A 14411-nucleotide genomic window follows, 5' to 3' on the forward strand; every position below is an offset into this window, starting at 1 on the left:
TGGCGCCACTCAAAGCGCACGATCTGAGAAGTTGCCGCAAAACCACTTTCCAGCCAAGGGCTACAGACCGAGGGTATTTCTTATTTATTCATTTAAAAGCAAAAGGATTGTAATATCTTATAAACGACATATAGTTTCAGTTATAATATGGATAAATTTGCCCTAAAATGAATATCGTTCGGTTAAATAGCATTTAGGTATAAATATATTGCACTTTTGTGATTAGCCCCTCGGTCATTTACCTGCAAAATTAAAATGCAAATACGCAACTTTTTCAGGGTTGCAGCACGGTCGCGGGGTGTCATGGCGCCGTTCAAATTCGTGCGTAGCGTTGATGTGTAAATAATTAATTAAGTATTCTGGTGACAAATACATGTGGGTATAGCGATTTGTTATACAGTAAGATCAGTTGTATGCAGTAAAATCCTAGAGGCTACTGTCCCTTTAAGAAATAATAAATATCTTCTTAGCACATATTAGTCTTTGGAAAGGAAAATAAAGTTAATCTGTCAGAGTTAGATCCATAATTAAGTTATTTAATATCTAAATTATATATAGCGATTTCCAATTCCAGGAAAGTTTTGCTGTCGCGCTCTCATACCAGCGGTGCCCGGCCACCCCCTACATATGTAATAATGAACATGTATGCACCCTGGCACGCAGCTGAAAGTGAAACAATCAATAATGCACTCGCTCCTCCCCCCTACTTCAATCAGTGCCGCCCAGCCAGCGGGCACCTACGCAGCCAGGCTGTGCATAGCTCTAGTACTATAGCCCGCGTACAATTGCGGCAGACCTGCCACATACAAAAACTTTTTTTTTAAATCGGGAAGGTCAATAAAAATGTTTGTGTCGGCCCCTTTTTTGGCGGTCGGTCGGGTGAGGGGCAAACAAACAACATTTTTATTATGGCCTCAGTTTGGTAAATTTTTTATTTCCTGTGCGGCGATTATCTAGTCGCGCCCGCGCGGACCAGCTGACACGAGAGCAGCAGTCGCCGGTCGATTTTCTAATCGCCACTGGCGACTGGGCGACCGCTAGTTTCTCACGCTGACTACTTGCGTTTAGTTTTCAAATGTTAATGTGTACACGCGTGACGTCACCCGAAATGTAGACAAAACACATGGGCAGCTATGATGCAGCCTATTACATTTCGGGGGTGACGTCACGCGTGTACACAACAGCATTTTAAAACGAAACGCAAGTAGTGCTATCACTTTGAGGAATAAATGCATAAATACATGATGGTGTCAAGTTGTGGAAAGTGTTCAAAAAGATAGGTGAGATGTCCATGTAGATAAATAAGTGTTAAAAAGCTCGAGTATTTGCGTTTTGTGAGCCATTTTTCGTGGACGCATTGGGGGACAGGTCAGTTACGAAACCTGGCATAAAATTTTCTATAGCCCTGCGGCAACTGTACGCGGGCTATAGTACTAGAGCTAGTTCAACATGTGACATGATGTCTGTCACGGGCACTTGGATCGTTTCAATAATAAAATGGTGGTAAATATACCCGATATGTATTTGCTAAGTCTTAATAGCCGCGTTCACACGGTCATCGTTTGGCTCGAGCCAAATGGGCTAAATTTGGCTCGGGCTAGTTTGAGTCGGAGCGTTCACACGTACGCAAGTGAATACTGTCTGTCAAATTCAAATTCAAATAAATTTTATTGCACAAATATCTCACGTTACTTTGGCATATGTCGCGAGATGGCGTTGTGTACCAAGATTCAGAGTGTTTACTTCCGTTCCCGAGTTCAATTATCAATCTTGAAAACGTGCATCCTGATCAAATTTTTCGAATTTTTATTACTGTTTTGGACTTTATATCATTCGAAGTCACGTTGACACTCGCGGCATCTAGGCTACGATTCTGCGCTTCTACGCTCGCCGAAAGCTGATGGTAAAATTTGGCGCTCGGGGCCTTGGTCCGACGTTTCGATGCCGAGCCAAATTGGCTCTGCCAAATTAGGCACGGCCCGAAAAACTGTCCGTGTGAACGCTCGGCTCGAGCCAAATCTGGCGCGGGCCTAATTGGGCTCGGGCCAAAAACGTCCGTGTGAACGCGCCTAATGTTTCTCTTATATATGTTTCGCTTTTAGTGATTGCTTTCTGATATTGATAATACCATTCAAATGCTCCTCTGCCAGAGTGCCAGTACACCGCACGGACACCGCTGTGCACAAACAACAAAAATATAGAGCAGGTGGGAAAGCGTGACTGCAAAATCACACAACGCTTGATTAGTTTCAGACCAACACAGCACAAATACGCAACCAACTGCCTTCATTTTGGTATCTATGCGTAGGCCGCCCCGTAATGTTCATTTGTTCGAATTATAACTTTGCCAACGGGTATTGCCTACTTTACCCAGTGATATATATGGTTTATTCCTGCGGGAAAACTCCCACTTAGCCAAAATGTAAATGGGAGCAAGTACCTGTTTATTATCCGAAACTCCCATAACCGCGCTACTCGATTGTTTGGCCAATGAACGTAGTCGTGTGTGTGGCATCATTCCCGCATGAATTATGCTATCTTGGCTTGGCGGGCCTCGAAATGGAACTCTGAAGCAGGGACATTTGAACCCAGAAAACAATGCGACGCCATTACTCATGCATTTGTTCCCATTTACATTATGACGGAGTGCGAGTTTTTCGCAGGAATTCACCAGATATCTCTTAGTAAAGTATCAGTTGGCAAAGATATAATTCGAACAAGTGAACATTTAGTTACGCATAGATACCAAAATGGAAGGAGTTGGTTGGGTAATAAACTATTTGTGCTGTGATATTGTGTAACGAAGCGAGCGTCGTGCAAATTTTGCCGTCTCGCTTTCCCACATGCTGTATATTTTTGCTGTTTATGCACAGCGACATTTGTGCAGTGTACTTGTGTGTTGCATAGGAGCATTTAAACGGAATTTTCAGAATGTTATTACTAGTAATAGGCGAAAGAGAGTAGAGAAAGATTAAGACTTTGGTAGTAAATACATTTCATGTTTATTTACCATGGATCATTTTATTATTGAAACATTCCAAGTGCCTGTGTATGTGGACTAGATACAAACGAAACATGTCACCCAACAGAGTAAAGTTTGTATGGTTCTATCCTCGATAATATTATTCTGTTGGGTGACATTATTATATCTAGGTTCTACCTCAACTTTGTTAGGTGACATATTTGTATCTAATGTGTACAGTCAGTGTGATTAATTTCAATTATTTTATTGTAAATTGTAATATAAAGGATAAAGTTATAACTTGATTAGAATTTCACTTCAGTACCTTTGCTGGGGCCATCATCAGATACGTCATCTAGGGTTACGGGGTTATGCGTATAATTAATACTATATTAATTATACATATGACTAATATTATTACAGTAGACAGACAGTAGAACACCCGTCTCCACAATAATGCGGATTTAAATGTAACGTGATCATCAATTGGCTCCCCTTTCTCCTCTTTTCTTCAGTACTTTGAACTTCTCCAGGGCTGTCGTCAGATACATCATAGGGTTATGCGTTATTAGTTATGTGTACAGAGACTCCCCGACTTACGAACAGGTCCGGTTCCGAGCGGTCGTTCGTAAGTCGAACATAAATAATAGAAGTAGTAAAAATTCTTTGGCCCGTTCATATAATGTGCATGATAATGGTATGGACGCAGTAAATTGTATTGTCGAAGGTAGTGACGCAGTAAATTCTATTGACGAAGGTATATACTACGTGACGCAGAAAATTTATCATCCGAGAAATGCTCGTGCTTTCTGTGAACTGTAAATTTAAATTTAAATTTAAATTTACCGGGAACTAGGTAATTTCATATTTTGAACCTGTCAGGCTGGGAATGAATCCCGCGTTCCCCTGTAAATTGCCTCTTTCTGTCTTTCGCGAAAATGATCTTTACATGTAAATTGTATAAGTACATAATTATTGCCTTGCAATGGATATAGGCCTACAGCGGGTGATATTGTAAATTTTCCAAGTAACTAGCTCCTACTGACTTATTGGACTTTTAGCTTAATATGGTTGTTAAAAAATGATGACCATGCATAAATTATAATACCAAAGACCATATAGAATAAGATTACACCACTGAGCGGTTACTGGATCAGTGGATGAAACAGCTGATGGCATGTGCTAAGAAATGATGTATGCCACGTATCGCCACCTATTGGCTGATTTAAATCTTATTATTGTTCCCACTTTCGGGAACACCTTTATGAATCAGTGGTGTTATTACAAAAGAAGTATGAAGAGCACAGCTATTATATTATTTCTAGGAGTGGAGCGTTTACCAAGGACACATAAATAGTACAATGAATATGACACACTGAAATTTATTTTTCACGCTACAAGCTACCGCACGAGTATAGCTATGTGCTTAATTTCTATCTCAAAAGTATACCCATTTAAAAGAAATACCATTTTATTTGTTAAATACTGGGTGCATGCACTAACAGTTGACTTTCGTTATGCTATATAGTGATACTTGGTTCGATGAGTGAGATATTTGCTTAGAAATATTTCATATCAAAATACTGGCGATTATATTGCGCTTTAGAGACATAGGCATGATCGAAATTAAATTAAATAACACACATTTTTGATTAGTTTTAATTGCCCAGCACTTTTTTCACTTTTATTTTTATAATGGGCCAAATAAAAAGTAACGGGTGCGTTCTATATTAGCCTGTAGAATAGAGATCGATCGTTATTTTTGATATTTTTGGTTGTACCATAGATATATCAAGAGCTAATAATACCGCTAATAATATTATCCGCTCTTGATATATACTATTACCAGAGCACTTAAATCAACTTAAGCTCTGCTATTACAAACACATGATGGTATCAGGATGGTATGGTATCTATATGGTTGTACGGAAACTATATTTGACACCGCATGGTGGCGCTAGAAACACTTCCGCCGCGGTGATCTGTTTGTGTTGTGTTTGAAATTCGCTTCACATTTTCATTTGATTTACGAACATGCTTTTAACTGTGGTTATCGACATCGTTACCAAGTAATTCTTGAGGATTGCTGTAGACATGGGCGTAAATGGTAATTGTGAAACATTTTAAAATAACACGCAAGTGTACATTCAATTCATTCGTTGAGGTTATGGTGGCATGTTACGTACAGTTACTGTCGTACATACTAGTACTACAGTCAATGAGTCACATCGATATCAAATTATCAATGATCACGTTCAACATTAGCTCTAGTACTATAGCCCGCGTACAGTTGCCGCAGGGCTATAGAACATTTTATGCCAGGTTTCGTAACTACACCTGTCCCCCAATGCTTCCACGAAAAATGGCTCACAAAGCTTGTGGTTGTTTAGTCCGCAAATGCAGACGTTATAACTCCGCTTTGCTAATCTGAGGGTGCGGGTTTATCGTCTGCAGTCAACCTTGTAAAAATTGTTGCAATTTTTGTTGTTGGCATTGGATAGGTGAATCGAGTAGCACTGAGGGCGTGACGGGGGTATATCTGACCCAAAATATCTAGTACAGACCTTCTGTTTGTCAATATCGCTTTCCGAAGACTTTATCTCCGTTTCAGAACTTTGTTTTCATGCAATAATTCATCCTAGCATGAGTAACTTCGATATTTATGGCCATATTAATTTCGATCGGCCAATGGAATTCACTTCCGGTAGCTTCGGGTTCACTCGGAAATAATTAAGATTAACCGGACCATAGATAGCGCGCACTATATTTGAACATCGGGAATAGCCGAAGTAACCGGAAGTGATTTTCATTGGTTGACAAATGTGAATGAAGACAGACCATTTTGGGCATGATGTTTATATTTACCATTAGGTTAACATCTTGATATACTCTTATGTTGTGGCCGCTACCAGGACATCATAGCGTGCATGCATGTGAACACATTTGGGACTAACAGGGTTTACTAGAATCCCACCACTCCACCACAGAGTCACCGCAGTAGACGTTAGATGAGCGCTGTCGCTCCGCGGCACTTGTTCTATTAAAAAGTCAAAGATTTATTTAAGAAGATTGAATTATTCCAAGTCACGTGAATTGTATTAAACGCATTTATTTGGTCGAGTAGCAGTACGTATAGAATGCGCAAGCCTAACATGTGCAACCTTGGTTTCAGCCTGTTTTTCCTCTTTGCTCATGCACATTGAAAAACGTCCTATACTTACTTAAATGAGGAATTAAAAGTATTAATTTATCATTTATCTGCAAGCGTATCTCCCTCATTTCAGCAACACAACACAGCATCAGCAACACAGAACATTTTGACATATAAACAAATGTATTGTAGCCTTTTCTTATTTTGCAGATTTTACACAGGAACATATTTTGTAAATTTATGATAAATTGCATATATATATATATATACAAACTACGCAATCAAAGTTTGCGATCAGCAAACGATTAACTAATATTGGAAGCATGTGACTACGTGCTTATGTAAGCTAAAATGTTTACCAAAATCAACTCGTCTTTCAGATCGCCATGTTTACACTGCATCCTATGCCGATACAAAGTTGCAAAGCATCAGCAGTATAGCTGCATAAATTCTAAATCTTTGTATATATGTTTAAATTCACACGTGGCGGTGTCGATTAGAAACGAGCGTTTTTGATTCTGACCGTTAACATAAACGTATACACTGTCCAGATGATGGCATAAAAACTCGTTACTGTTTTGAGGCCGTCATCGCTTGCTCAGCTCAGCCTAATTGGCTGGGCCTCCTCACACACCACTTACCAGAAGCCTGGAAAAGAGAAGCGCGTTAAAAAGCGTAACCCGCTGAAGATGTTTTCTGTGCGTTATGAACGCCGGATCTCTCTGGATATTGTTTTCGAATCGCGTCTCGGATGCCGGCGCGGCCTAATATGTGACGACAGCGTGATAAATATGCTCGCTTCGCGCATCGCAGCAGCTTCGCGTAACGGCTACACGGCCCTGTAACCGATCACTCTGTAACGGGCGCAGTCCAAACATCTTCTGAATGCGCACGGTCGGCTGCCACGTACTACGCGTGGCATGTTCTTTTTGAGTTCTTTGGCTGATGTGGTGTGGTGGCGGCGGCGGGCGCGCGCGCGTGCACACGCGCGCTGAAGGTGGGGAAGGGAGACCGGGCGGTGCATTTGCGCATTCGTGTGAAGATGCTTCGGTGGGGAACGGCGTCGTCGTAGCTGCTGCCGCCGGCGCCGCGTAGAATGGAGAGCGAGATGCACGCGACGGCCGAGATACTGTGGCTCGCCGAGGTCGAGTATTGCTACCAGAGGCCTGCCCTCGGCGTCATCGTGGAGGAGTTGGAGGATAGCGGTCTAGAGCCGTCCTGGCGTGGTTCGAAACCCGACTGGCAAGCCCTGCAGCTTGCCGTACCGAAAGAACACGGCGACGCGTCGGGCAGCGGTCCGGCGGCAGCGGCAGGAGTGCATGAGGCCGTACGGGTAGACGCAGACTGTGGCACCGCGGAAGGCGCCGCCACGGCAGCGGTCGCAAGTCGCGCGTTAGAACCTGCTCGGGATCGCGGTTCCAGTCACCGGAGCGCGGATGGCGATGATGTATTCGAGCGAGCGACCGTTGTCGGCGCGAGTGATGAGTCATTAACAGGTGGCAGCGCGCCAGAGCAGAGGTCGAGGTATTTCCCGGGAGGTGTGAACGACGATGCGGTGGCATTGCATTGTGAGCCGGCATCAACTGGGCCCTTGTGTGATGTTACTGCAAGTGCATCAGATGGCAATGTCGCATTATCCCAAGCCGAAACCACACAGGATAGTTTGGTCAGCGGAGAGCTCTTTCATAGAACCACATCCCCGGATCCAAATACATTCAGTCATTCCAGTCAGGTAAATTTTGTTTAACCGATGCGACATTATTGATTTTGGGTATCATATACAGTTTGAATAACTGGATTTTAACGAATTGATATATGTTTATGCCATCATTTGCCTGTTACATAGTACGGGTTATAATGGTTTTCGTTCAGGGCCCATCGTTGTTATAACGTATAAGAGTAGTGATTACATGGCACGTTTATAAATGTTTCAAGTGATCTGAGGGCAGAACCTATCTATAGACTATGATATATTGATCAGTGTACTTCCCGCGATTATAATACATTTCCGAGATTTCTATGAAAAATCTCACGAGAACATTGTGAAATAATAAGCACAGGAGGAGCTGCGATGCAAATAGTAAGGATCGAGATCGTTGACGCACTGCTACAGTTGCACTGAAATAAGTGCATCCGTCACGTGTAATAATAAAATAATAATAATAAATAAATAAATAAGAATAATGGAATAATAATATAATAATAATAATGAAATAAGGGCTGAAGTGTGCTCGTAAAAATTGTTCCTACACGTTCGTTGAATCTGATCATCACTCAAACCAGCTGACAGATGACATTGGTCGTGTCATGTGCTTCTGGACCAAATTCTTAATTTCATAGCAGAACGCTCTTCTTCTTGCGTGACAGTTTATTATTTTTCTTCTGCGTGTTTGCGCAATAAGTGAATTGATAGCAGCATGCAGGCAGACGTGTGCCTTGTCGTGTATACGGTCTGTCGGATAGGCTTACCGCTTGTCCCCTCAATAATAATTGTCGAAACGTGACGTCTCTTGCCACCGATCTGGTTCCGCTGAATAGGTCACATTGGAGATGCGACTCGTTATTTAATTTTGAATGTGTGCATTTTTTTATTGGGTTGTGTTGAGTCTAGCTGAAGCAACGAGTTCAAACACTTACTGGTTAGTGTGATGTTTAAGAATAGAAGTGCGTGCATTTTAATGAACGCGTGAGTGTTGCAACATGTGGCCGCAGACTAACCGCCATTTGTGCTTGCCACGTGTTTGACGTGGATCGTTTTGTACTTGTATCGCTGTAGTTGAAATACCGGTGATGAGTTTCACACTCGTTAGCATTTTTACATTCGTTTAGCATTAAAAGTTGCTCTGCTGCGTGATGCAGTAGCCATATATAGCTACATGCATACGACTGCATATATACATGCATAGGATGCATAAGACTGGCCACTTATGTGTGATTGCATGAGATCGGCGACTTAGAGAGTCACTGAAATAGTAACTGGTTGGGTAAAGATTCACGTCAAGGTTTACATAGATTCTACATATACTGGCGTATCTTTGGCAGCAACATGCCTTCGGTCGGATGTGTCCAAGGAACGCAGTATAGTATATCTTTGAATTTATCGAAAAACCGAAATTATCGAAAAACACAACAACATATATCGAATAAATTCGTGGATGTGGCGTAAAACACATTTAAATAAAATATTTTATTGATATTTATGAGTATATATATCATAATATAAGTTTCAGGCACGCGATTTGTATCAACCAATGGGATTTGGGAGGTATGCAGAATGCAGAAGGTTGCTGAAATGATGTGTACGCAACTGCGTATCTGCATATCTGCGCCTAACAAAGGTGTCACTACGCACGACTTAAATGTTACGTTTATAACCGTAGCAACAGACCTCAGATGACCCAGACGCTCTGCGGCTCTTGTTTTATTTACCAATATTGACATTATACACTAATGGACTTCAGGGCAAATTGTTTGTATCATCGAAAGTTGAAAGTCGGGGAGTCTCTGTATACTGTCAGAAGACAGATGACTAGTATTCATACATATATACAGATGGTACACAATCCTCCTCCACAATAATGCAGATTTGAATGTAATGTGGTCATCAATTGGCTCCCCTTTCTCTTCGTTTCTGTATTGCTTAGACCTACTTTATTCTATGTGTATCTTGCTAGGGACAGGGCAAAACAGTAGAAAGAAATCGTTGTTTTATTCACAAACTAACTTGTATACAAGACTAGCAGTACTTAGCAGGATATTTTCATTACGCCAATATATTGTCACTGCATTTGATTATGTCGAATTTTCAGTCCCCCAATCATCTTACTATAATAGGGTTTCACTGTGCCATAAATATTAGATATATCTATATATATATATTTATATATTTCATATATTTTATTTATATATATATTCATGTTATTACGATATAAAAAGCATTACTACACAATACTAAAACCCCACTGTAGCTGTATGCTAACTGGACTTGCTACTATAAACGGGAACTAATAATTCACTCTTCACTTCGAAAACCAATGATTAGATGAGAATTGATCACAAACTCAAATAAAATTTTATATATTGTGTAAAACTGCTAGACGTTGAAATTATGATAGTTACCCATGTGTAAATAAAAACCTGTAAACATTAGATAATTACTGCGCTGCAAGATATGGTTTGCATGAGTAAAAATATCAATTGAAATGGCAATATTTGAAATGGCAATGGCAATTGCAGTTGAAATGGCAATATTTAATACAGTTATGCTTGTTTCTGTGTCATTCTATTCTTACTGAGTAATACATTGTCTGTTATTCGAGGATGAAGATCTAAGGAATAGCATCAAACTGAAAAAGGCCCCTTCCTCAAGTTCCACCTAGCGAGTGAATCAGCAAGGGTGTAATGACTGAAGCCAATGAAGAGACGGTAAGTGACATGTATATTATTAGTGCATGATAACAACAGAAGTATACCAACACATGTGCCTAATCTTTTTGTTTCTATGCCTCGTCATTCTGCTGTGGATGATGTTTTACCAATACGGCTCGGTTTTCAAAGCAAATCTAGGAATCACAAGTCGAAGAGTAATTTTTAGCTCACCTGGACATCGTCAAGATGAGCTATTGCATCCGTCCGTCAACATTTGGCTACGGTCAGCGATAACTTGAGAACCATTTGACCCACATGTTTCAAATTGATTTTATATGGATTAGTTCCTATTCTTAAGAAATCAGCAATGTCTTTATTCATAGCAAGCACTAGTATTTTTTAATTTAGTATGTTAGCTATTTTCTTTTTGTATTGAACAGTAAAAACTTTAATGTAGCATAAATAATGTCCAATTTACCTGAAAATAATGCGAAAATGTTTGATAGGGGGTTTCTTTAAGAATCTATGCACAGGTGTCATTGAACGGACCCAGTAAGAAATCCATTCATTTTGGCAATGGCTCATTTGCCATTAATGCTATTGTTAGGGACATGTATATAAAGTATATTTAGCTCACCTTGACATCGTCAAGTTGAGCTATTGCCATGGCATGGGTCGTCGTCCGTCGTCCGTCCGTCCGTCCGTCCGTCCGTCAACATTTCGCTTCGGTCAACGATAACTCAGGAACCGTTTGACCCACATGTTTGAAATTGGGTATAGTTGTTACTGCTATGCTCCCATATTAAACGTCCTATTTTGAAGGACGCTAGTCGACGTACTTTCGAGCCACGGCAATTTTTTGGCAAAAATGGGAATTGCCATTAGTCAGTTCAGGTTCAATGGATTTTGCTCATTTTTGGTATGTGAATGAATAAGGGCTAAAGGTTTTGATATTAAAAAAAAAATGCAAAGTTAAGGTAGGTTTGGCAATTATATGCATATTATATAGACACAAACAGTCTGTGGTGTCACACTCGTCTGGTTCGTTTTACAATATTTCATTGACAATATTTAATGCAAAATTGGTATTTCCTCTCCACCCTGCCGATAAAACGTCTATATTAGAGTAAAGTTTTACAAAACATGTCGGAACGCAGCATAACCTATTTATTTCAAACGCCATCGGCTACAAAGCGGTATAGCGCCATCTACGGTCACAAATTGTGATTCATTTTGGTTTATAGATTATTATTGCGATATACAGATGGCAATCGTTTCTATAATGTATGTCGATGGTTGCTCAATTAAAACTGACTTCTTCTTACTCACTCATTTGTGTCCTTTTTTGTGGTGAGCTACAGTGTCATTGACACTTTCATTTTAGCTCATCTGACCGTAGTCAGATGCAGCTTGTAGAATCGCATGATCGTGCGTGCGTGCGTGCGTGCGTGCGTGCGTGCGTGCGTGCGTGCGTGCGTCAACAGTTGGCACAAATCTTAACCGCTTGACGTAGCGGTCACGATATTCGGGACGTGGGGGGGGGGGGGGGTAATCCGAAACGAGTTGGGATGTCGAAGCTGGTGGTTAAAGGTCAAGAGGTCAAGAGGCGTAAAAGGAGGGGGACATTCCCTCCTTAACTTAAGGTATAGGGAGGAATGCAGAATTGCGGCACAAATCTAAACGGCTTGACCTAGGCTCGTGATAGTGCGTGTATATCATCACTGGTAGGAAAAGCCATCACTGTGTCGAAATTGGAGGTACAGATCAAAGGTCAATGGGAACAGGGCAGATTTTAGACATTTTCTGAGGACATCAGTGCACCAGATAGCTTGCGTATTTGCGTAAATACGCATGAATTTCATACAAATACGCATGTAATTTTCAAAGGTATGCGTATAGATACGCTTGTGTTTTAATAAATACGTACATGAGAAAACAAACAGATCGTATCAGTACGCTAACCCTCCATCTACTCCCGTATCGGCCTCGACTCTCTCGCTAATAGACTGGTAGCTTGGTCGCGGTGCCCCACTCATTAAGTTTGCTATGGCTGCTGTGTGTCAGTACGTGAACAGTCTATCTACTATCTATCGTGACTGGTTCCTGTGTGTAGTTTATTTTACAAAGCTCTGAAGTTAGAATTGGTGTTGCGACTGGAACGCAGTCTATACTCGGCCTTCCCGGAATTAATTCCAAATAAGGAAAGTCGAACGTGTGTGATCTAAGCTTGTTGACTATTGGGTCCATTATATTTGATTAGCCAATTAGAAATTCAGTTTACTCCGCGGTAATAAAAACGCACCGTTGCCGTCGTCTGCAGAAACAAACATGAGTCTACACGTCGCGCTGGCCGAACAGTGTCAGAGCATTTTAAAATATATGAATCCTACAAGACCAAGGAATGTTTCGTCAGTGGAAGATATAGTTTCACCGCTATAATCTCGCTAGTTGTTGAAACTGTCTGACATTGTCGCTCCCAAGGCTAAGAAGAAACACGATGGTAGTTTTGTTAGCGAGGAGACAGTAGCAAAATGGAAGGGAAAATATCCATGGCTTATACTCGTTGGAAATGGGGCGGACAGAGGATTAGGTGCGACAGTTGTGTTAATGCAAAAATATGTTAATATTCTGGTCGATACTCCATACTAAGAAATATGATGAGTACTGCAACAAGGAGTACTCATAGGGATCTTGCGATCTCAATGTCATACATAAAAAAATGTGAGTAAATAACTCATCAACGGCCAAAATATCTGGAGCACTGGACATGGTCTGAGCGGAAGCGATTGAAAAACTTTTTTGTTCAGCGGTGACCTAGCATTTTTATGGCTTTATTGAAAGGACGCCATGAAATGTACTTCTGCTGACATGCGAAGAGTAAGTGTCGGATAACCTTTTGACCCTCAAGAGGCGGGTTAAACACATATTGTTTACTGTTAGAAAGAATTTGACTGCCGGGTTTGCTAGTAGAACTCTATACATGGCTGATTGTATGAGACTACAATGTCACAGTGAAATTTCAAAAAGCTAATTTGGTTGAAGAAGGGTTTATGCTCCTTAAATCGTATAATTTCTATGGCATTCTGGTACTGCAGTGTGTTACATTGTAACGTATGCTACTGCCGTGGCCACTGCCAGTGCATGTGGTGGTGGTACTGTGCAGTTTTTGGCCTGCGTTAATTCAGTTCAGGTGGCAGCTCTCTATTTCAGTCTGTAGGCTTGCGTAGGTAAATGGATGAGTGCTTACCTATTCTGTCTTGCAAATAGTTGTTGCGCTACTACCTACGAATGGAGCTTCCATCTTTAATCTGAAGACACTTAAACCGGTACGCGCCATCTCGTGGCAACTTTCATAACGATCCCAACGAACATTCCTTTGAGAAGGTTCCTGATACCATCCCTGTGCCTTCCACTGTTTCGGCGTGTATGTGAACACATTTGGGACTAACAGGGTTACTAAGAATCCCACCACTCCAGCCAGACGTACCGCAGTAGACGTTAGATGAGCGGCTGTCGCTCCGCGGCACTTGTTCTATTAAAAAGTCAAAGATTTATTTAGAAGATTGAATTATTCCAAGTCACGTGAATTGTATTAAACGCATTTATTTTGGTCGAGTAGCAGTACGTTAGAATGCGCCAAGCCTAACATGGTGCAACCTTGGTTTCAGCTGTTTTTCCTCTTTGCTCATGCACATTGAAAAAACGTCCTATACTTACTTAAATGAGGAATATAAACAGTATTATATTATCATTTATCTCAAGCGTATCTCCTCATTTCAGCAACACAACACAGCATCAGCAACACAGAACATTTTGACATATAAGCAAATGTATTGTAGCCTTTCTTATTTGCAGATTTTACACAGGAACATATTTGTAAATTTATGATAATTGCCATATATATATATATATACAAGACTACGCAGGGGA

The 14411-nt window shown here is 40.9% G+C and overlaps 1 protein-coding gene across 1 annotated transcript in view; it reads left to right on the forward strand.

The window, feature by feature from the left end:
* Nucleotides 1-7161: 7161 nt before the first annotated feature.
* LOC106807587 overlaps nt 7162-14411 on the forward strand; it is an 84569-nt gene continuing 77319 nt past the window's right edge. Inside the window, exon 1 of the mRNA XM_014809965.1 lies at nt 7162-7845. Coding sequence (XP_014665451.1) covers nt 7210-7845 — 636 coding nt within the window. The 5' untranslated portion in view covers nt 7162-7209. The remainder of the gene's footprint in view (nt 7846-14411) is intronic.

The sequence above is a fragment of the Priapulus caudatus genome, unplaced genomic scaffold, assembly GCF_000485595.1.
Source record: "Priapulus caudatus unplaced genomic scaffold, Priapulus_caudatus-5.0.1 Scaffold224, whole genome shotgun sequence".
In the NCBI taxonomy this organism is placed as follows: domain Eukaryota; kingdom Metazoa; phylum Priapulida; class Priapulimorpha; order Priapulimorphida; family Priapulidae; genus Priapulus; species Priapulus caudatus.